Source organism: Salmo salar, chromosome ssa18 (assembly GCF_905237065.1).
Source record: "Salmo salar chromosome ssa18, Ssal_v3.1, whole genome shotgun sequence".
Classification (NCBI taxonomy): domain Eukaryota; kingdom Metazoa; phylum Chordata; class Actinopteri; order Salmoniformes; family Salmonidae; genus Salmo; species Salmo salar.
This window is the reverse complement of record NC_059459.1, coordinates 25449331-25472314: the sequence shown is the minus strand read 5'-3', so window position 1 is coordinate 25472314 and position 22984 is coordinate 25449331. Positions and strand designations below refer to the sequence as shown.

The following is a 22984-nucleotide window of genomic DNA, read 5'->3' as shown; positions in this document are numbered from 1 at the left end:
CTTTTAAAACTACCTCCATATATATCGTCATTAATTTCCACTAGATATACTAATTTTAAAACCAGATCACAGATGTGGATTACATTAGAGACTCCTGCAGTCTCCACAGAGTTGGGTAGGACTGCCTTTAGTTCCTTTGCACCTTATTTATGGAACAAACTGCAGATCCAACTTAAGTTAGACACTCTGGTGTCCCTTGCCCATTTAAAAAATGTTATGGAGGATCAATATGATGTTGTCTGTGATTGTTTCTGTTGAATTGTGTCTTTGTTTTGTATGTTTGAAATGTTCTTGTCTGTATGCCTAAAACTGTACATGTCAACATGTTTACACAGGGCACAGCCGTAAAAGAGATCCAGGTCTCAGTCTGTTTTCCCTGTTAAAATAAAGATAAAAAATAAAAATAAAAATCACATCTCCATGTCTAAGTGCCTGAACAGCAGCCTCTGAAGCACACTACTCTGCACCACTCTACTCCTATAATGTGAGTACATTCATAGAGGTCCTAATTTAGCCATAAATCACCTCAGTGTCTGCTCTGCACAGAGAGGAGAGGCACTCTACAGTCCTGCAGGCTGCTCCCTGTCTGTACAATACAGCCTACAGGAGTCAACCCACTGTTACACAACACATACTAGACAATTTGGAAGTTTGACAATGTAGTCTACTTTGTAGATTTTAGTGCAGCATTTGATTTAGTGGATCATGAAATAATTTGTAAAAAATGAATGCATTATAGTTTTAAGGAGATGGCATTGAATTGGGTACAGTCATATCTAACTGACAGGAAACAGTCCACCTATATCAATGGTTAATTTTCTTTCCCTCATGCTTTAAACTGTGGAATACCGCAGGGCAGCTGCCTTGGGCCACTTCTTTATTTAATATATACCAACGACCTTCCTTATGCTTTATCTGAAATTCAAGCTACTATATTTGCAGATGATACTACAATTTATACAGCAAGACAATCTGTTCAACAGGTACAGAAAGCTGTACAAGGAGATTTGGAGAATATCAGGGAGTGGGTTTTTCGGAATAAACTTGTTTTAAACACCATGAAAACCAAAGTTATGTTGGTCTGTTCCACTAGGAAAAGGCCAACGCAGCATTGGATACAGTTAAGTATGGGGGCGTACAAATTGAGGAAGTGGCAGAAACCAAACTATTGGGAGTGCAGCTAGACAACTGCTTATCATGGTCGTCTCAAATAACTCATCTATGTAAAAAAAAAAAAAACAGCACACATGATCAGAAGGATAGCTAAATATTTACCAGGAAAGATTCTTAAGCAAATAACACAAGCATTAATTGAGAGTCAGGTGAACTACTGTTCTGTGGTCTGGGGAAATGCATAATCAAGTGAAGTTAGGAAGCTGCAGATTGCACAGAACAAAGCAGCAAGGATTGTTTTACGGTGGAGATATGGTTCTTCTGTTGTAGTCATTCGCAATGCTCTTGGTTGGTCATAAATCAACAAGATTTTATTTCATAATATACACCATTTAAAACGGCCAAACTCTATTCACAACGGTATTCAGTTGGTAAGAGACAGACATTCAGTAAATACTAGGAATAGATTGTCCAGACAGATTGTGTTATCCAGACAGAAAAGAGAAATAGGCAAAATAACATTTAGATTTCGATTTAAACCATTTAAATATAACCCATAGGAAAGTTGTGCTTGACTGGTAGATGAAGAATCAATATCTTTTTAGACTGAGTATTTATCTGGTCAATATGTTAGTGTATTATGTCTGTTTGTAACAGTGTGTTATATGTGAAAATGTGTTCGTATTCTAAATTGTATTTTAATCTTTAAGGACTCTTGGAAGATTAGTCCAAACGAGGACTAAAAGAGATCCAAATCAAATCTACTGTACCGACCTATACCTGCACTGGACCAATGATTATTTATTCTACTTCCGTTTTCATCGTGGCTACTACCAGATTAAGACAATGTACTGTATCATACATCATCTACACAGAGCCTGAATGTTGGAACATTCATAATGCCTACCTCGAGTCAGAGTATTGTAAACTGTGTTCAACTATTTCTACACTGTCTGTCTAGCTAGGAATAATTCCAACTGGCGAAATCCCATGTCTTACTCTTCTCAAAAATGGAAAATGCAAATTCAGTATAGCTGAAAATATATTTAGACTTTTCTGTTTTGGGTATGAATGTGTAAGGGGAGGTGTTTCATCTTGGGATGCCTGTGTGTATGAAAGATAATCTGGTTATGGCTGTGTTGGTTATGGAAGTGTGGGAGTTGTTCAGGTATGTTTGATGGAGTGTTTATAGTGTACTGTATGATAGTTCCCACTAGGGCTGTGAGAGAGGGGAGTATATCTCATTGTACAGACAAGACAGGCTTTGCTGTCAAGTGAATAGTATCATGAAAAAGTATTTATTAAGAGCAATGTTAGCGTTTCTCTGTTTTAGCTGCTCCAATTTGGTCAGTTACATCTGAGAAAAACATCTATATTTGGCTTTGTTCAACAGAGGGAGGAGGGAGAGATACACATTTTGATGTAACCTTTATTTTAACAGGGAAGACATATTAAGACCTAAGTCTTTTTTACAAATGTGCCCTGTATATAAATATACATATTATGAGCGAGACACTGAGAGAGCGAGACACCTGAGAGAGCGAGACACCTGAGAGAGCGAGACACCTGAGAGAGCATAAGCCCCAAAGATAACAAGCTGCACCGCCTCCCAAAACAAAATCCTCATTGTATTTTCTCTGTTTATTTCATTATTTTGCTCCATCTCTGTGTTTCTCTGTAAATAGGACAGACAGTGGAAGGGAAGTGGCATGTCTCTATTGCTGCTGCAGTAGTTAGTTAGTGGTGGACGTCACTGGGTTCTGTGCCTCCTATAGAACATAAAAGCGGTATGGAGGAGGGTCTAGTTTTACATGTCAGTGTCAGGCGTATCACAGTGGGGTTTGACTTTATGTTGGCTACTAAAGTACATCTCTAATGGGATGTTTTTTTCTAAGGCTCTATTAGGGCTGACCCAAATTATTAGACTGGTCGATTGTTTAGTCGATAGGCTGTTGGTTGACCAAGTAAAAAAAAATTGTTGAGGATGTGTATGTATATATATATATATATATATATATATATATACACACACATCCTCAACAAAAGAAATAACTTGGTCAACCAACAGCCTATCGACTAAACAATCGACCAGTCTAATAATTGGGGTCAGCCCTAATTTTATATATATACTACTGCTCGACAAAAAAATATATATACAGTACCAGTCAAAAGTTTGGACACCTTCTCATTCAAGGGTTTTTCTTTATTTTTACTATTTTCTACATTGTAAAATAATAGTAAAGACATCAAAACTATGAAATAACATATATGTAATCATGTAGTAACCAAAATAGTGTTAAACAAATCAAAATATATTTTAGATTATTCAAAGCAGCCACCCTTTGCCTTGACAGCTTTGCACACTCTTGACATTCTCTCAACCAGTTTCACCTGGAATGCTTTTCTAACTGTCTTGAAGGAGTTCCCACATATATGCTGAGCACTTCTTGGCTGCTTTTCCTTCACTCTGCGGTCCAACTCAAGCCAAACCATCTCAATTGGGTTGAGGTTCGGTGATTTGTGGAGGCCAGGTCATCTGATGCAGCACTCCATCACTCTCCTTGGTCTAATAGCCCTTACACAGCCTGGAGGTTTGTTGGGTCATTGTCCTGTTGAAAAACAAATGATAGTCTCACTAAGTGCAAATCAGATGGGATGGCGTAGAATGCTGTGGTAGCCAAGCTGATTAAGTGTGCCTTGAATTCTAAATAAATCACAGACCGTGTCACCAGCAAAGTACCATCACACCACCACCTCCATTCTTCACGGGGTGAACCACACATGCGGAGATCATCCGTTCAAGGCGGTTAGAACAAAAAATCTCAAATTTGGACTCCAGACCAAGGGACAGATTTCCACCAGTCTAATGTCCATTGCTTGTTTTTCTTGGCCCAAGCAAGTCTCTTCTTATTATTGGTGTTCTTTTAGTAGTGGTTTCTTTGCAGTAATTAGACCATGAAGGCCTGATTCACGCAGTCTCCTCTGAGCAGTTGCTGTTGATGTGTCTTTTACTTGAACTCTATGAAGCATTTATTTGGGCTGCAATCTGAGGCTGGTAACTCTAATGAACTTATCCTCTGCAGCAGAGGTAACTTTGGGTCTTCCTTTCCTGTGACAATCCTCATGAGAGCCAGTTTCATCATAGGTTGGAGAGTTTTTGTGACTGCACTTCAAGAAACTTTCAAAGTTCGTGAAATGTTCCGTATTGACTGACCTTCAAGTCTTAAAGTAATGATGGGCTGTCATTTCTCTTTGCTTATTCGACCCGTTCTTTCCGTAATATGGACTTGGTCTTTTACCAAATAGTGCTATCTTCTATATACCACCCCTACCAGGGCTCCCAAGTGGCACAGCGGTCTAAGGCACTGCATCTCAGTGCTAGAGGTGTCACTACAGATCCTTGTTCGATTCCAGGCTGTATCACAACCGGCCGTAATTGGGAGTCCCATAGGGCGGCACACAATTGGCCCAGCGTTGTTAGGGTTTGGGTGGGGAAGCCGTCATTTGTAAATAAGAATTTGGTTTTTAACTGACTTGAACTTTATTATAAAAAGTTAAATACCTTGTCACAACACAACTGATTGGCTCAAACACATTAACAAGGAAAGAAATTCCACAAACTATTTTTTACTTTTTTTTACCCCTTTTTCCTCCCCAATTTCGTGGTATCCAATTGGTAGTTAGTCTTGTCTCATCACTGCAACTCCCGTACGGACTCAGGAGAGGTGAAGGTCGAGAGCTGTGCGTCCTCCTCACACAACCCAACAAAGCCGCACCAATGTGTCGAAGGAAACACCAAACCCAGAATCTTTAGTGGCACAGCTAGCACTGCAATGCAGTGACAAATGAACTTTTAACATGGCACACCTGTTGTGCAAAGTTGTCATCAAGGCAAAGGGTGGCTACTTTGAAGAATCTCAAATAAAAATATATTTAACATTTTTGTGGTTACTACATGATTCCATATGTGTTATTTAATAGTTTTGATGTATTCACTATTATTCTGCAATCTAGAAAATAGTAAAAAATAAAGAAATACCCTTGAATGAGGTGTGTCCCAACCTTTTGACTGGTTCTGTATGTCAACAATCCTTCCTCCAAAGGACCCATCTGTGGTTAACATTTTATGGAAATCACCAAAATTATGTTATTTTTTTTATCCTCATTTTGTGGGGAATTTCTCTCTCTGTCCTTTTCAGACATTCACTCTCCCGCAGTCTTTCAAAACTTTCATGGAGGATGGAACTTTTTATTTACCTACAGTGAAATACAATTCCCTTTCCCACGACTACTTGTTGTTTACCTCAGTACAATCATGTACTTAGACTCATAATGGCACGAGAAGTTTGTTCTCATTCTAATTTCTATGCCCCACGTTACCCTGACCTGAGTGCTCTGAACCTTTGTTCTGCCCTCTGCACTCCCTTGGATTGCTCAGAATGAATAACTATAAACATTACCAGTCACATCATTTCCATCTTATCATTGTATCCCCACGTTTTCTGGTCAGCATATATGCAGAAGCTAACAGTCATGATTTAAGCATTGACTTGCTGTAATCATTCAAACTGTATCTGCCCAATGTTGCTCTTGAGTGTGCAATATGTTTATATTCAATGCTGTTTTGCCCTCTGCAAGCATCAAATTATGTGACTCACTGTCACTCCTCTCTGGCTAACCCAAGGTCACTGACCTTAGGGTTAGGTGAGGACACCAGTCTTGACCCTTTTGGCACCAGAGAGTATGGTAATTAGTCATAAGCAGAACGGTCCAAGAAGATGTTGCATCATTCAGATATGGCCCAGAGCTACGGGCCGTATTCAGTCCTGTCACTCTCCTGTCTAACTGGCTGACTCACTGGGTTGTGTGTTGTGCATCATTGTGAGATGACTGACGGTGTTTTCCTCTCTCTTTCTCCTCCATTTGTTTTCTTTGACCATGGTAGCCTGCAAGTGCAACGGACATGCCAATCTGTGCCAGGTGTCAACAGGGAAGTGCTACTGCCAAACCAAGGGAATCAAGGGAGACCAGTGCCAGCTGTGAGTACGATGTTTTATGCCTTAATGTACAGTTAATGTTTGTTAACCTTTTTGCATCATTCCACTACGAGACATATACTGTAGAAAATTAAGGTTCTTAAATGCTTGTTCCTCAACTCTTAAGGTTCCTTGGAGAACTCTTACCAAATAAATAACCTTTGAGTTAAGGGTGGGGTTCTTGACATGGCATCTACTGTTCATCAGAAAATCTGAAAGGCCCATTTTGGTACTTAATGCAGGAAAAAATCTGTGTGTTGTTTTTTCATTCTTGTAGAAATATGATGGTTTACACATTTATGCATTGGATGGTTCTCATCGAGCCGGTTCCTGCCTATAAATATCTTGGCTTTTGGATTGACAAAAATGTGCCGTTTAAAAAACATACGGATGAGCTAGTTAAGAAGCTGAGATTTAAAGTGGGCTTGTTTTATAGAAATAGATCATGAGGAGGAACCGGCACACTTCTTGCTAGTATCACTGCTCTTTATTAAACTTTACGTAAAGATTTCTTCTTTTTTTCTCTCGTGTTATTCCATTGTTACCATGCACCTGCAACAAAGATAGCTCAGATGTGTGAGTGCCTTTTGAATATAGAAATAGATCACGCCTCTCTCTAAACAGCAGGAAACAGTTTGTACAGGCAACCTTCCTGCCAGCTCTACTTTAAAACCCTTGGATTCTGTGTACCATAGTGCACTTCTTTTTATCACAGGTGACAGGTTTAATACTCATCACTACAAACACAGTCATGGGTGGTACTGGTAAATTCACTGGAAAGGTACATTTACATTGTAGTCATTTAGCAGATGCTCTTATCCAGAGCGACGTATAGTTAGTTCAATCATCATAAGATAGCTAGGTGGGACAACCACATATCACAGGCATAGAAAGTACATGTTTCCTCAATAACGTAGCTATCCGTAGAGTCAGTGCTAGAAGGGGGGTTGAGGTGAAGAGGAGGATTATTTAAGATACTGTTTGAAGAGGTAGTGTATCAGGTATTTTTGGAAGAGTGGCAGGAACTTTGCTGTCCTAGCTTCAGGGGGAAACTGGTCCCATCGTTGGGGTGCCAGGACAGAGAAAAGCTTGGACTGGGCTGAGCGGGAGCTGCCCTCCCGTAGGGGTGGGAGAGCCAAGAGACCTGAGGTGGCAGAACAGAGTGCTGGGGTTGGGGTGTAGGGTTTGAGCATAGGTTGAAGGTACGGAGGGGCAGGTCCTCTTGCTGCTCCGTAGGCAAGTACCATGGTCTTGTAGTGGATGCGAGCTTCGACTAGAAGGCAGTGGAGTGTGCAGAGGAGCGGGGTGACATGCGAGAACTTGGGAAGGTTGAAAGCTAGGCGGGCTGCAGCGTTCTGGATAAATTGCAGGGGTCTGATGGCACAAGTGGGCAGCCCAGCCAACAGCGAGTTGCAGTAGTCCAGATGGGAGATGACAAGTGCCTGGACTAGGACCGCTTCCTGTGTGAGGTAGGGTTGCACTCTACGGATGTTGTAGAGCATGAACCTGCAGGAGCAGATCACTGCTTTGATGTTTGCAAAGAATGACAGGGTGTTGTCCAGGGTCACGCCAAGGTTCTTTGCACTCTGGGAGGGCAACACTGTGGAGTTGTCAACCATGATGGAGAGGTCTTTGAGCGGGCAGGCCTTCCCCGAGAGGAAGAGCAGTTCCGACTTGTTGAGTTTGAGGTGGTGGGCCGACGTCCAAGTTGAGATATCTGCCAGGCACGCAGAGATGCGTGTCGCCACCTGGGTGTCAGTAGGGGGGAAGGAGAAAGGTAGTTGAGTATCATCCACATAGCAATGATAGGAGAGACCATGTGAGGATATGACAGAGCCAAGCGAGGGCCTAGAACTGAACCCTGGAGGACACCAGTAGTGAGAGTACGTGGTGCAAGCACCCTGGGAAATATGCAAATAAGGTTTAAAACCCTACAGCAGGGCTATTCATTTCTGATTCTGGTTTTGGACTTTTGTATGGTTCTTCAATGAACCATCCCATTTATGGTTATTCAGAGACCCATCAAATGGTTCCCCTATGGCATCGCTCTCAAGAACCTTATTTGATGTAGGATGATTCTAGCTCCTACAATGTCAATGGTATATCCCACTAGTTGGGGATGAGTTGTGGGGCTGTACCCTCTCTGAACCCCCTTGCAGTGTCAGCAATTTGGCCCTTTGTTAATGTGCGTTTGGGGCCTTAGCCAAGGCTTTAATACCAGTAATGGGGTTGGCACAGGGGGCGCAGCACCCAGTGTGTTTGTTTGTGCCATCAGAGTGCCAGGCTGGCCCTGTGCTGCACTATAATACCCCTAAGTGCTTTCACCGGTGCGGTAAAGGCAGGGTGAAAAATGCTGCATCAATAAATCCTGGAGTGGAGAAGTGCACTGCTGTCACTGGTACTGTTATGTTCTAATGAGGCCTGCTCAACTCTGGAGGGCTCCTGTGTGTGCAGGTGTCCGAGGGATTGAGAGATTTATTAAGAGAATGAGTGCATGCATATATTGTGTATTATCGTTTCTCTGTGAATGTCAAGTCATGTGTGCACATGTATTTTGTAGCAGTGTCTTTTTAATGCTTTGAATATGAGTGAGAAGGTTTTGTTTTCCAAAAGGGACATCTCTCTGTCATTACCATTTGACCGTTGCTCCTTTTACAGGACTATCAAGCTGTGCGCTTTCCTGCACGCGCGCATTCACACTCGAAAACAGCATTTGGTCTCAGCTATAAAGTACCTGTCACATTAGAGCAAGCCTCATTTCATACTGCACACACATTATTACCATGTGACTGTCATGAGTTACACAACTGACCAAGGGGACGATGACTCGACGTATAAACACAAGCTTTTCTTTCCATGTCAAGCAGAGCACTTACACAGGCTGATTTGTGGGTTTTTGTTTTATGAATAGATTGCAATTTCGGATTAGATTCGAAAAGAGTTTTACATCAAGGAAACAAATGTAAACCGCTGATTTTAGATGTGTATTTGTTTGTTCTGGTTAACAGTTTTAGGCTGCTGAGATGAGGGGAAATTATGAATAGTAGAAGTTGATTGAGGTGTTTCTGATGTTCAAAGTGCTGATCATCAAAAATGTCTGGGCAGTTAGATGTTTCTGCCCACACTGAATGCCCTATTCAATCTAAACCAAATTGCTTGTTTACAGTAGCTTCATGACTCCTCAAAAAATATGTTAACGGTATGAAACTAGGCCACAGAAAAAGAGATTCAACGTGAGATTGATTAAACCATGCATGGCACAAATGTTGTTTTTAACCCGCAAAACTCGTAATCACACTCAAATCGAAAAGTTGGGGAATGGTGAATGTGGACGGTCACTGTTTTCCACAAATTTTGACATTTGTCAGCAACTTGGGAAAATAATTTCCCTCATCCCCACTTTCCCATATTCATTAGTCGTCCTTCACTCAGTCTTGAAGTGTTGTGAGTGGGAGCAGTTGACTTCCCGCGTGTATTTATATTTGTTCCCTGCACTGCCTGCGCTGTGCGACTCCTTGATTTGTCACGTACGCTTCCCATCATGCTTTCGCCGTCAAAACTATTATTTATTTTTTTCCAGAGAGCTTTCTCAAAATGGCTGTGTGTAATGGAAGACATTTATTTGCCATTTTGATTATGAACGATCGATTTCCCCTGGGCTGGCGGTAAGGCCCCCGTCTCTCTGCTTCAGCAGATGTGCACACTCTGACTGGCTGCAATAAAGGAACCATTAGCAAGAGCAGGGTTCCTCTGAGAATGCCAGACTGAAACTGTTTGTGTGTGTGGCGTATGTGTGTGTGTGCGTGTTGTGCGTGAGAGTGTGATGTATTACTTTATCTTTGTAGATGTAAGTATAGTGAGTGTGTGTGTTTGTCAGCCTTATCTGTATGTATGTGTGTGTGATATGTTCTCTGAAATGTCACATAAGAGTAAGCAAGGCCAGGAGTGGTTGGGGGGGGGGGGTTTGTCGTCCTTTGCTCCAGCGTTGGCTCACAGTGCCTTTCTCTGCTTAGATCTGCAGTGTGGACATCATGCTTGCTGGCCCACTGTACAAAGCCTACACACACACACACACATATATTTTACACTCTTCTCCAAATGTATTAGGACATTGAAGCGAAAGCTAAATATTTGGATCTATGCTCCAGAATTTCAGTACAGAATCTAAGGTTTTATTTTCATACATATCTGTTTTACCATTTAGAAATGAAAACATTTTATGTACAGTTGAAGTCGGAAGTTTACATACACTTATGTTGGAGTAATTAAAACAAATTTTTCAACCACTCCACAAATTTCTTGTTAATTAACAAACTATAGTTTTGGCAAGTCGGTTAGGACATCTACTTTGTGCATGACACAAGTCATTTTTCCAACAATTGTTTACAGACAGATTATTTCACTTATAATTCACTGTATCACAATTCCAGTGGGTCAGAAGTTTACATGCACTAAGATGACTGTGCCTTTAAAAATTTGGAAGGAGACACGTTCTGTCTCCTAGAGATGAACGTACTTTGGTGCGAAAAGTGCAAATCAATTCCAGAACAACAGCAAAGGACCTTGTGAAGATGCTGGAGGAAACAGGAACAAAAGTATCTATATCCACAGTAAAACGAATCCTATATCGACATAACCTGAAAGGCCGCTCAGCAAGGGAGAAGCCACTGCTACAACACAATGGGACTACGGTTTGCAATGCACATGGGGACAACGATTGTAGTTTTTGGAGAAATGTCCTCTGGTCTGATGAAACAAAAAATAGAACTGTTTGGCCATAATTACCATTGTTATGTTTGGAGAAAAAAGGGGGATGCTTGCAAGCCGAAGAACACCATCCCAACCGTGAAGCACGGGGGTGGCAGCATCATGTTGTGGGAGTGCTTTGCTGCAGGAGGGACTGGTACACTTTACAAAATAGATGGCATTATGAGGATTTTTACTAGAATTAAATGTCAGGAATTGTGAAAAACTGAGTTTAAATGTATTTGGCTAAGGTGTATGTGAACTTCTGACTTGAAATGTATCTTGTCCCCCCATTTGAAGAAGTCATAATTGTTTGGAAAAATTCACATATAGTGAGTGTTTTGAAATAGTCCAAAGTTGAGTATTTGGTCCCATATTCCTTGCACAACTTGTTGGATGTATTAGTGGTTTGTTTTGGTTCTGTTTTGTATTATGTTCTGTCACTTTTGTTGTAAGTAAGAATAGAAGATGTTTCTGAACATTTCTTTATTCTCGTGGATATTCACGTGTGCTGAGTACTGAGCTATAATAAGAATGGTGTGGAGCAGACCAGGTGACTGAGAAGAGACAACGGTGTGGAGCAGACCAGGTGACTGAGAAGAGACAACGGTGTGGAGCAGACCAGGCGAATGAGAAGAGACAACGGTGTGGAGCAGACCAGGCGAATGAGAAGAGACAACGGTGTGGAGCAGACCAGGCGAATGAGAAGAGACAACGGTGTGGAGCAGACCAGGCGAATGAGAAGAGACAACGGTGTGGAGCAGACCAGGCGAATGAGAAGAGACAACGGTGTGGAGCAGACCAGGCGAATGAGAAGAGACAACGTGTGGAGCAGACCAGGCGAATGAGAAGAGACAACGGTGTGAGCAGACCAGGCGACTGAGAAAACAACGTGTGGAGCAGACCAGGCGAATGAGAAGAGACAACGGTGTGGAGCAGACCAGGCGAATGAGAAGAGACAACGGTGTGGAGCAGACCAGGTGACTGAGAAGAGACAACGGTGTGGAGCAGACCAGGCGAATGAGAAGAGAACACGAGATCGAGAGGGATAGAAAACAGCTGCTTCATGATCCTGAAAATGTGATTGATAGTTGGTATTCAGCAGTCATAAAAATATGCCTTATTTACTTTTAATAACTCCTAAAATAGTGATTTTTGTCAGACAGCAGCAGAGCTTTAGAGATGAGATGAAATTATATTCATCAAATAAAACACATTTTATTAAAGTAATGTGAATGAATTATGATTAATAAGTGATAAGCAGTAATGGACAGTCTCTACCATCATGGAACATCATGTTATGAATAGTTTTATTGTTATACAGCATTCAACCCACATAATGCATAGTGCATTTAGGGTTCTGTGTTCGGTTGGCGTTAAGGCGGTTAGTTTCAAACGCACATTAGTTAGCAATTTTGTCATGTAAAAACTGTCGCACTGGCATTTTACACCCCTAACGCCAGGTTCGGCAATTTACTTGTTCTAATCACAACCAGCCGTGATTGGGATTCCCATAGGGCAGTGCACAATTGGCCCAGCGTCGTCTGGGTTAGGGTTTGGCCGGTGTAGGCCGTCATTGTAAATAAGAATTTGTTCTTAACTGACTTTCCTAGTTAAATAGAGGTTAAATAAAATAAATAAATGCAATTATATCAGCTCGCTGAAACATAAAACAGTAATTTTCTTTCCCCATTTTGTTTTATTTGATTAAAAACTAAGCATAGCCTCCCCCTCCTCTCAATGAAGGCAGTTTTCTTTTTGTCCTGCCAAATGTAATCAAGTATATGCTGGTCAAGACCGTTGATAAAGTGTTTAGCTTGTGAGACCTCTTGGAAATGAATCTTCATCATCAAAGCTTTATTAAAAGCTTTATTATCAAGTTTGAGAGGAGCAAAAATTAGCTGACATTCCCTTTTTATCTACAGTGCATTCGGGAAGTATTCAGACCCCTTGACATTTTCCACATTTTGTTACAGCCTTATTCTAAAATGTATTACATTTGTATTTTTTTCCTCATCAATCTACACACAGTACCCCATAATGACAAAGCAAAATGATTATTTTTTTTTTTATTCTTTGCTAATATATTAAAAATAAGCAACTGAAATATCACATTTATATAAGTATTACTTTACTCTGAAGCACCTTTGGCAGTGATTACAACCTTGAGTCTTCTTGGGTATGATGCTGCAAGCTTGCCACACCTGTCTTTGGGGAGTTTCTCCCATTCTTCTCTGCAGATCAAATTTATTTATATAGCCCTTCTTACATCAGCTGATATCTCAAAGTGCTGTACAGAAACCCAGCCTAAAACCCCAAACAGAAAGCAATGCAGGTGTAGAAGCACAGTGGCTAGGAAAAACTCCCTAGAAAGGCCAAAACCTAGGAAGAAACCTAGAAGAACCAGGCTATGAGGGGTGGCCAGTCCTCTTCTGGCTGTGCCGGGTGGAGATTATAACAGCACATGGCCAAGATGTTCAAATGTTCATAAATGACCAGCATGGTCAAATAATAATAATCACAGTTGTCGAGGATGCAACAAGTCAGCACCTCGAGTAAATGTCAGTTGGCTTTTCATAGCCGATCATTGAGAGTGTCTCTACCGCTCCTGCTGTTTCTAGAGAGTTGAAAACAGCAGGTCAGGGACAGGTCCTCAGATCCTCTCAAGCTCTGTCAGGTTGGATGGGGAGCGTGGCTGCACAGCTATTTTCAACTTTCTCCAGAGATGTTCGAGCGGGTTCAAGTCCGGGTTTTGGCTGGGCCACTCAAGGACAAGCCACTCCTGCGTTGTCTTTGCTGTGTGCTTAGGGTTGTTGTCCTGTTGGAAGGTGAACCTTTGCCCCAGTCTGAGGTTCTGAGCACTCTGGACCGGGTTTTCATCAAGGATCTCTCTGTACTTATAGACGTCTATGTTTGGACCAAATCGAGCCTGGTCCACGAAAAGACCACATACTCTTTCTACCATATCCTATATCTGCTACATGATTTATGTTAGATTATTTATTTGACTGAACATTCTAAAGCCTTTATTACAGCAAAGCAAAGATTAAAAACAGCCAAATTTGTGAAATTGTTTACATAACATGTCGTTGCGTGAGATTTGGTGCTTACGGAATCAGTATGCTATTAAACAAACACTCAAACAGGCAACAGAAGCAGGATCTGTCTTTGTTTATGTAGAAATATTGATGATTTATAAAGCCAAGCACATTTAAGTTAGGCTATTGATTAGAGATCTAATTAAGTTCGGGTTTTCTCTCCTCACTTTTTTTCGACAATAAGCCAAGGGCTGTTTTCTCATCTCCACATTCTGCTGAAAAAAGTTGAGAATTATAGTCCAGAATTTACGGTATGTTGCAGCTTCAGCAACATGGACAGCGCGATAAACGCTGATGTTCTATGGTGGTTGCTGCAGCAGGGAGTAGAGGGAGACAATTGGTGCTAGTTACATAGTCACTTGCTGTCTTTTCTTTTTTTTTACACAGCTCTTCAAGTCAGCACAATCAAATCAATTGCTCGTCAGACTCCCTCTAGTCATTTGTGTGTCTTAATTATTTAATAAAACCGTGTGCTTAAAGCATCAGACAAGCTCAGTGAATATAGTTGATTTGATTAAACACATAGGATGTGTCAATATATGGAAAAATCCACATTTAAACATGTCAACCAATCGATTTCGTCGAAAGAACAGACAACTCTTGGTCAGCTGAGATCTTTTTTATTCAGGAACAGCCATAGTGTAGATTTATTAGGGGGAATAAGGCTGTAACGTAACAAAATGTGTAAAGAGTGAAGGGGTCTGAATACTTTCGAATGCACTGTAGGTATGTATGCTGTCTCTGTTACAAGTATTTCACAACACCCGCAATAACATCTGCTTAACACGTGTATGTGACCAATATTGATTTAATAAAATGTTATTGTAGGCAGGCCTACATTATTTAGCCATGCTTTGGACGTGCGTAAAACCTCCATGATGTAGCCCACGTGTCCATACCCATCATGAAACAAGAGAACCTTGTATTTAGAAGTTATTTTCCTCAAACAATTGTTTGTATTTTCTGTTTCATATTTTTAAAACCCAAGCCCTCCGTAGGCTGCCTCAAAACTTGAGACATCTGTGGCATTGTGTTGTGACAAAACTGCACATTTTGTCCCCAGGACAAGGTGCACCTGCGTAATGATCATGCTGTTTAATCAGCTTCTTGATATGCCACATCTGTCAGGTGGATGGAATATCTTGGCAAAGGAGAAATGCTCACTAACAGGGATATAAACAAATGTGTGCACAACAGTTGAGAGAAATAACCTTTTTGTGGTTATGGAACATTTCTGGGATCTTTTATTTCAGCACATGAAACATGGGATCAACACTTTACATGTTGCGTTTATATTTTTGTTCAGTGTAGATACTGTACATTAAGTGCTTTCATTTCTAAATGGTAAAACAGATACTGTATGTATACAAATGCACTCAAATAAAAGGTGACATTCTCTACTGTCACCTCATATGAAACATTTCATCTCAAATCCAAAATGCTGGAGTATAGAGCCAAATGAACTGTCCAAATAGATATGGAGGGGAGTGTATGAAGAATGAATTGTGTCCTTCCTTCATTTCCACTTGCAAGATGAAAAAGGGAGAAAAAAGGACCCATGCAGGTCCACTTGCACACATTACTCTTTCTCTCTCGCGCTCTCTGTCTCACTCTCTGTCTCACTCTCTGTCTCGCTCTCTGTCTCACAAACAGACTGTTGTGCAGTATTTTGTCTCTGCACCGTTGCCTATGTCTGATTGCCAGGAGCTGGGCACATGGTGCGAGGCGGGACGCATGATTGGTTTCCAGTCACACATAGAGCAGGGGAATAAAGTATGGAGCCTGATGCTGTGTGGGTTCAGTGGTCAGTGTCCAGGGTGGGAGGTCATCGGGTGAGGTTAGTGGGTTACGTAGTTACTGTAGGGTCATTGTAGTGCCAGGGGAGGGCTGTGGATCTAGGCCACACAGCCAAATTGGAACAAGAAGGAAAGAAATCCAATTCCTATTCTTATCTCAACTCCTGTCACACAGCAAGATGCTTTTCAACCTCTGGAATGCTTCCCTGTTTTCAATTTCAGTGTGTGTGCGTGCTTGCATGTGCAGGTGTGTGTGTGTGTGTGTGTGTGTGTGTGTGTGTGTGTGTGTGTGTGTGTGTGTGTGTGTGTGTGTGTGTGTGTGTGTGTGTGTGTGTGTGTGTCAGGGTTTCCGTTAAGAAAATTTGGCGCCGGACATTTGACCGGCAGCATTTTAATTTACCAGAAATGTAAGATATTTACTGGAACCATATGCATTGTTTGTGTAACCTGATTAGGGCGTCCACCCACGGTTCTCAGAATGACAGGAATCCCATTCAGTTTAAGGTAATTCATCTTAACAGAACATGCAACTCTGATGCAACAGCGTGCGATGAGCGATTTGAAGATGTTAGAATACTAAGCTGTCCCTAAAGTCAAAATTATAAAGCCTAATTAGCTTACTTCTGTCAATACAGAAATACATAAAATCATTCAAAATAGGCTACTACACCTGAAAGCATGATTTGGCCACAGAGGATCATTAGCTTCTTAAAAAAGAAAATGGTGGATTGTTTTAATTCGCATTGCCTAGGTTACAGTCGGAAGGGTCTGTAATTTTGGGCAGAACGCGCTGCAAATACCAAGTAGATGATTGAGTTGCGACTGTCAGTGAAAAGCAGAGAGACCCAGCCAGGCAAATCGCAATATTTAAATATTCAAAAGCGGAAAAAAAGTTTGGAAAACAAACGGCTATTGCTGTAAAGAGAAGACAATGAAAAGACTCCAATCTGTCTTCTTCTCAAAATTCGGAACTTAATTGAGTGGAAAGTATTGGCACCAGCGGAGAACTTCGGCCATATCCCTGTTGCGTATGCATATTCACGGTCTTTATCATTAGGTCAGTGCCACTTTTGTTTGTTTTTGGACAATAATTTCCCCCTCCAGGTTAGATGTATTTGTCTCCTCTTTTCGTAGGCCGATTATATGCATCAGACAGCGTTGTTTTTATTGGTCTGTTTGTCAGTGTCAGCAGAATAGGCTACCCTGTCATTTTTGTCATAGAAAAACATATTCGGCTAATGTCTCCATATGAAGTGTAGTAGAATTGCATGAAATGTCTAAATAAAGGACACATTTTCCTGTGCAAAGAAAGGAGAAGAAATGTAGGTTATCTGATATAGCCTGTAGCCAAGGTTACTCTAAACCACTACGTGGTGCAGGCTTTTTTTGAGAACAGTGATTGTGTTATACAATCTGAAGGTATTCAGATCCCTTGACTTTTTCCACATTTTGTTACATTACAGCCTTATTCTAAAATGTATACAAATAAAACACAAATCTTATTAATCTCCACACAATACCTAATAATGAAAAAGTGAAAACAACAGGTTTTTAGACATTTTTGTAAATGTATTAAAAATAAAAAACATACCTTATTTACATAAGTATGCAGACCCTTTGCTATGAGACTCAATTGAGATCAGATGCATCCTGTTTCCATTGATCATCATTGAGCTGTTTCTACAAATTGATTGGAGTCTACTTGTGGTAAATTCAACTCATTGGACATTATTTGGAAAGGAACACACCTGTTTTATATAAGGTCCCACAGTTGACAGTGCATGTCAGAGCAAAAACCAAGCAGGCCATGTGAAACAAGATTCTCTGGTCTGATGAAACCAAGATTGAACACTTTGGCCTAAATGACAAGCGTCACATCTGGAGGAAACCTGGCACAGTCTCTACGGTGAAGCATGGTGGTGGCAGCATCATGCTGTGGGGATGTTTTTCAGCGGCAGGGACTGGGAGACAAGTCAGGATCGAGGGAATTATAAACGGAGCAAAGTACAGAGAGATCCTTGATGAAATCTTGCTCCAGAGCGCTCAGGGCCTCAGACTGGTGGCGAAGGGTCACCCTCCAACAGACAACGACCCTAAGCACACACACAGCCAAGACAACTCAGGGGTTGCTTTGGGACAAGTCTCTGAATGTCCTTGAGAGGCCCAGCCTGAGCCCGAACTTGAACCCGATCAAACATCTCTGGAGAGACCTGAAAATAGCTGTGCAGCGACGCTCTCCATCCAACCTGACAGAGCTTTAGAGGATCTGCAGAGAAGAGTGGGAGAAACTCACCAAATATAGGTGTGCCAAGCTTGAAGCGTCATACCCAAGAAGACTTGAGGCTGTAATTGCTGCCAAAGGTGCTTCAACAAAAAAGGGGCCGTAAAGGGTCTGAATACTTAAGTAAATGTAATATTCCAATTTGCAAAATAAAAAAATAAAAATGTTTTTTTCTTTGTAATTATGGGGTATTGCGTGTAGATTGAGGGGGAAAACAATTGAATCCATTTTCAGTAAGGCTGTAAATTGTGGAAAAATTCCAGGGGTCTGAATATTTTCCGAATGCACTGTATATACAAAAGTATGTGGAACCCCTTAATACACCTGCTGACAGGTGTATAAAATCGAGCACACAGCCATGCAATCTCCATAGACAAACATTGGCAGTAGAATGGCCTTACTGACGAGCTCAGTGACTTTCAACGTGGCACCGTCATAAGATGCCCCCTTTCCAACAAGTCAGTTCGTTAAATTTCTGCCCTGCTAGAGCTGCTGTGATCAACTGTAAGTGCTGTTATTGTCTAGGAGCAGCAACCGCTCAGCCACGAAGTGGTAGGCCACACAAGCTCACAGAACGGGACCGCCGAGTGCTAAAGCATGTAGCACGTAAAAATTGTTTGTCCTCGGTTGCAACACTCACTACCAAGTTCCAAACTGTCTCTGTAAGCAACGTCAGCACAATAACTGTTTGTCGGGAGCTTCATGAAATGGGTTTCCATGGCCGAGCAGCCGCGGCAGGTAGCCTAGTGGTTAGAGCGTTGGGCCAGTAACCAAAAGGTTGGTGGATCGAGTCCCCGAGCTGATAAGGTAAAAATATGTCGTTCTGCCCCTGAACAAGGCAGTTAACCCACTGTTCCTAGGTCGTCATTGTAAATAAGAATTTGTTCTTAACAGACTTGGTTAAATAAAAATTAAAAAAACCAATGCCTAAGATCACAATGCCAAGCGTCGGCTGGAGTGGGTTAAAGCTTGCCGCCTTTGGACTCATGAGCAGTGCAAATGCGTTCTCTGGAGTGATGAATCACACTTCACCATCTGGCAGTCCGACGGACACATCTGGTTTTGGTGGATGCCAGGAAATAGCGCCAACTGTAAAGTTTGGTGGAGGAGGAATAATGGTCTGGGGATGTTTTTCATGGTTCGGGCTAGGCCCCTTAGTTCCAGTGAAGGGAAATCCGAGCCAGGCGTAATCCAGTCCCCGACCTCACTAATGCTCTTGTGGGTGACTGGAACCAAGTCCCTGCAGCAATGTTCCAACATCTAGTGGAAAGCCTTCCCAGAAGAGTGTAGGCTGTTATAGCAGCAAAGGGGGGGGAGGGCAGGGGGGGACCAACTCCCATGATGTTGGAATGAGAGATGTTTGACAAGGAGGTGTCCACATTCTTTTGGTCATGTAGTGTATTCTTAGCCTAAATTATGACTCTCCAAACTACTCATGACATTATAAATAGTAGGCTCTCTTACATAAGTCTGCCAATTCGAGGATGCATGAACTGCTTTATTATAAAGGATAATTTTTATGGTGAAAATTTGTTTCCTGAAACTTGAAACCCACGCACTGAATATGTTAGAATAACTGTCCACGTTTCCTTTTCCTCAGCTAACAAGACATGTAACGAACAGCAATATCACTGGCCTTTGTCAATCTACTGTCCCCCATAGTAGAAAAGTGTACCAATTCTATTGGTCATCTTGTCTTTCTGTGCAAGTAACAAATGGCCTATTCCAAACGGACTCTGGGACAGTTGTGGGGCAATAGATCCCAAATGTATACAACCAATAAGCCAAGGCTACATCCAATTAACATTAAAAAAACAATACGATTCATGCAACAGATCAGATTGTGCCTTTTGGCTATTGAACAATGAAAGAAAGTTGATTTGAAAACCAATAGAACATGAGAGAAAAAGGCTACTAGTTTCAATGGCCTATGGAAGTCTTTTATAAAAATGTTGCCGTTTGGTTGGATCTTGGCTAGGCTTTTTTGAAGCAAGATAAGACATGCCTCATATGTAGAAAAAAAGTTCAGGTTTCAAATAATGAAGTATATGTTTTGAAAATGCATACTGCCTCCAGCTCATTGCAAAGTGGTGTGTGACACGCTGAAGCCTGCCTAGTTGCCTATGCACATGAATGGCGAATGGGAAGCTCGCTTCAATTACCAGTTGAGAAATAAAAATAGTAGCTCTTTATAATTGTGGCATCAAAACTGTTTTTTACACCCGATTGCCTTCAGAAATGTTGTGCAATGATTGGGCTTATTAAAGCACGTTTCACTACATTATTTCGCAATGTCATTTTTTGTTGTTGGCAAAAGCCAGCTATTACCGTCTAACGGAAATCCTGGTGTCTGTGTACAGTGTCTGTGTACAGTGTGTGTTCAAATATGTATGTGTTTGTGAGTATACTGTGTATTCTTGTGAGCGTCTGCCTGCGTGCTCATGCACCAGCGAGGCAGAGCAACTTTTGATGGAGGGAGATGTGAGCATTAAGTGGTAGACAAGGGAAATTTGCACTGAGCAAATAAATGTCAAGTTAAGTGGCTGTTGAAATTGCCTCCCTGTGTGGAGCAGGCAGCATCCAAGCGTTGCTGTCGGGGAGAAAATAAGACATAAAAAGCAGAAAAACGTCAGCCATGACAGATTTCATAAAACACTATGATAATCTCTTCAGATGTTTTTTCCGGTCAAGAAAAGTAATGGATAGAGCCTCACTGGTTGGTCTTCAGGGGAACACTGATCCCAGTACAGCCAGTGTACCTAAATTACTAAGTCATTCTTGTGTTTGAACTGTGAAATAACTGATAGCTAGCCAGCAGGAACCAGCTTGATCGCGTGATAGCTCACATTCTGTTTCACTTTGAAACGTGAGTGCAGCGCTCCGTCTGGTTGACCAGTCAAACTGATAGTATCCCTTTCTCAGTGAAATCCAACATATTTCTCCATGTGTTGTATTGGATGTTTTAACCTTTTATTTAACTAGGCAAGTCAGTTACACACGAAAACGCAAATGCCCACAGCGACCTTTAATCTCCGACCTTCCGCCCTCTGTTACGGCTCACAAAGAAAGCCATGCTGAGGGTCCACTGTGGCTGAGACTGTGGCAGCTTAATAGCAGATGAAGTGTTCCTAAGGACAGTGGTGCTTTTCTCTCTGAGTGAGAGGCAGCCAGACAGACTGCAGAGAGACTGGTGGAAGGAGGCCAGGGTGGTCCTCCATCTTGGCACCATTACCACAGGATAAGCTGCTTAATCAGCCAGCCCCTAGATGAGTGTCGTGTTTAAGTGTTAGTGTTCTCTGGGGAGACGGAGAGTGGGGCCCCTTTTAAAGTCCCCTTTGTGCATCTTAACACAACTGTCATGTTCCTAAGATTTACTGAGGACAAAGATAATTGTTTGGAAAATATTTTTGTCTTGACCTTGTGTAAGTGGAATACAATTGGTTTCAAACTCCTATACTCACAAGGCCTTATAACTCTGCTGTGGCCTCTGTGTTTAAATTCAAGTTCTCTTGAGCTGTTTTGTGGGGTTGTTTTTCACAGTGCCAACTATAGGAACCGTACATAATGAATAAAGCTCTGTCTTTGGCTATGAAATATTCATTAATGCTACTTTATGACCCTCCTAACAAGGCTTGTCCAGCCACTGAATGGAATTCAGGTATTTTTATGTATAAGCACAGGGAGGTGACCGTTGCCTACATGATTTATCTTTATAAACTGGTTGGTTCGAGCCCTGAATACTGATTGATTGACAGCCGTGGTATATCAGACCATATACCACGAGTGTGACAAAACATTTATTTTTACTGTTCTAATTACATTGGTAACCAGTTTATAATAGCAATAAGGCACACTGGGTGTTTGTGGTATATGGCCAATATACCACGGCTAAGGGCTGTATCCAGGCACTCTGCTTTGTGTCGTGCATACGAACAGCCCTTAGCTCTGTTATGTTGGCCATATACCACACCCCCTCTGGCCTTATTGCTTAAGTAACCACTGCCTGACCAGCCTTGCAAACAGAGCCATTACCTCTGAATCCATTTATTGACTAAAGGGGCAGATTTGACAATGTATCATGTGTGTTTAGATAGGCTTGTCAAAGTGGTGGAGTATGTATTTACAAAGCGATGGTTTTACGCGCTGTTGCTCTTTCCAAGGTACCGCCCTGGGTTTTGTAGAAGTTGGGTTATGGCAATAAACATGGGTGTTTGGACTGCAGTAATGACCCCTGGCTCATAAACCAAGCCAGATGATCAAATGCCACCTACCACAATCACCCTCATGCATGGTACTCCGACTCCCCATAGTCTGCGTTCAGTTCTCCGCCTGCTTTTTAACAACATTGTCTTTGTAGTGGAGTCAAGACTTCCTGATTGCCTTGACAAACAGGGTCAAATGAAGGATTTGTTGAGTTTTACACACACCTGACTGGGGTTGCTAAAGACCACTTGTGACTTGGATCATATTTTTCAAGCCTCTATTAGGTCCTAGCTGCCCTCCCTCTTCTTTTAGTAGCATTCAAGTTGTTCTGGGCTGTCTGTAGCTTACTAAATCCCCTGCTGCCCAGTACACAGACAGACACATGGCTCCTGCCCCGCAGCAGAACAGAGAGGTATCGTCAGACAGGGCTGTCAGGGGAAATCACCTCATCATAACCAGGGAGAGGACAGCACCTGAAGCAGCACACAGTAGTGTCACCTCAGATAGCACCTCTACAAACGGCTTCTCAGGACACTCCTCCCTGGCCCAAAATAACCCTCAGGGATGATGTTATTAACGGTCTGTGATAGGACTGTGATGTCTTTGGCAAGGTGACATATCTGTTGTTAAGCTCATTGTTTTATGTCTTCCATTCTTCTCTCTCTCCCCTCTCTCTTACCTCCCCCCCTCTCTCTCTCGCCCCTCTCTTAC

General features: G+C 41.8%; 1 protein-coding gene across 3 annotated transcripts in view; it reads left to right on the top strand.

Annotated features, from left to right (window-relative positions):
• The window catches only part of LOC106577124 (attractin-like protein 1), a 355235-nt gene that overhangs the window by 142267 nt on the left and 189984 nt on the right, over positions 1–22984 (top strand). For all 3 annotated transcript variants that reach the window (XM_014154875.2, XM_014154874.2, XM_014154877.2), the window contains one exon: positions 6059–6152. In XM_014154875.2, coding sequence (XP_014010350.1) covers positions 6059–6152 — 94 coding nt within the window. The remainder of the gene's footprint in view (positions 1–6058; positions 6153–22984) is intronic.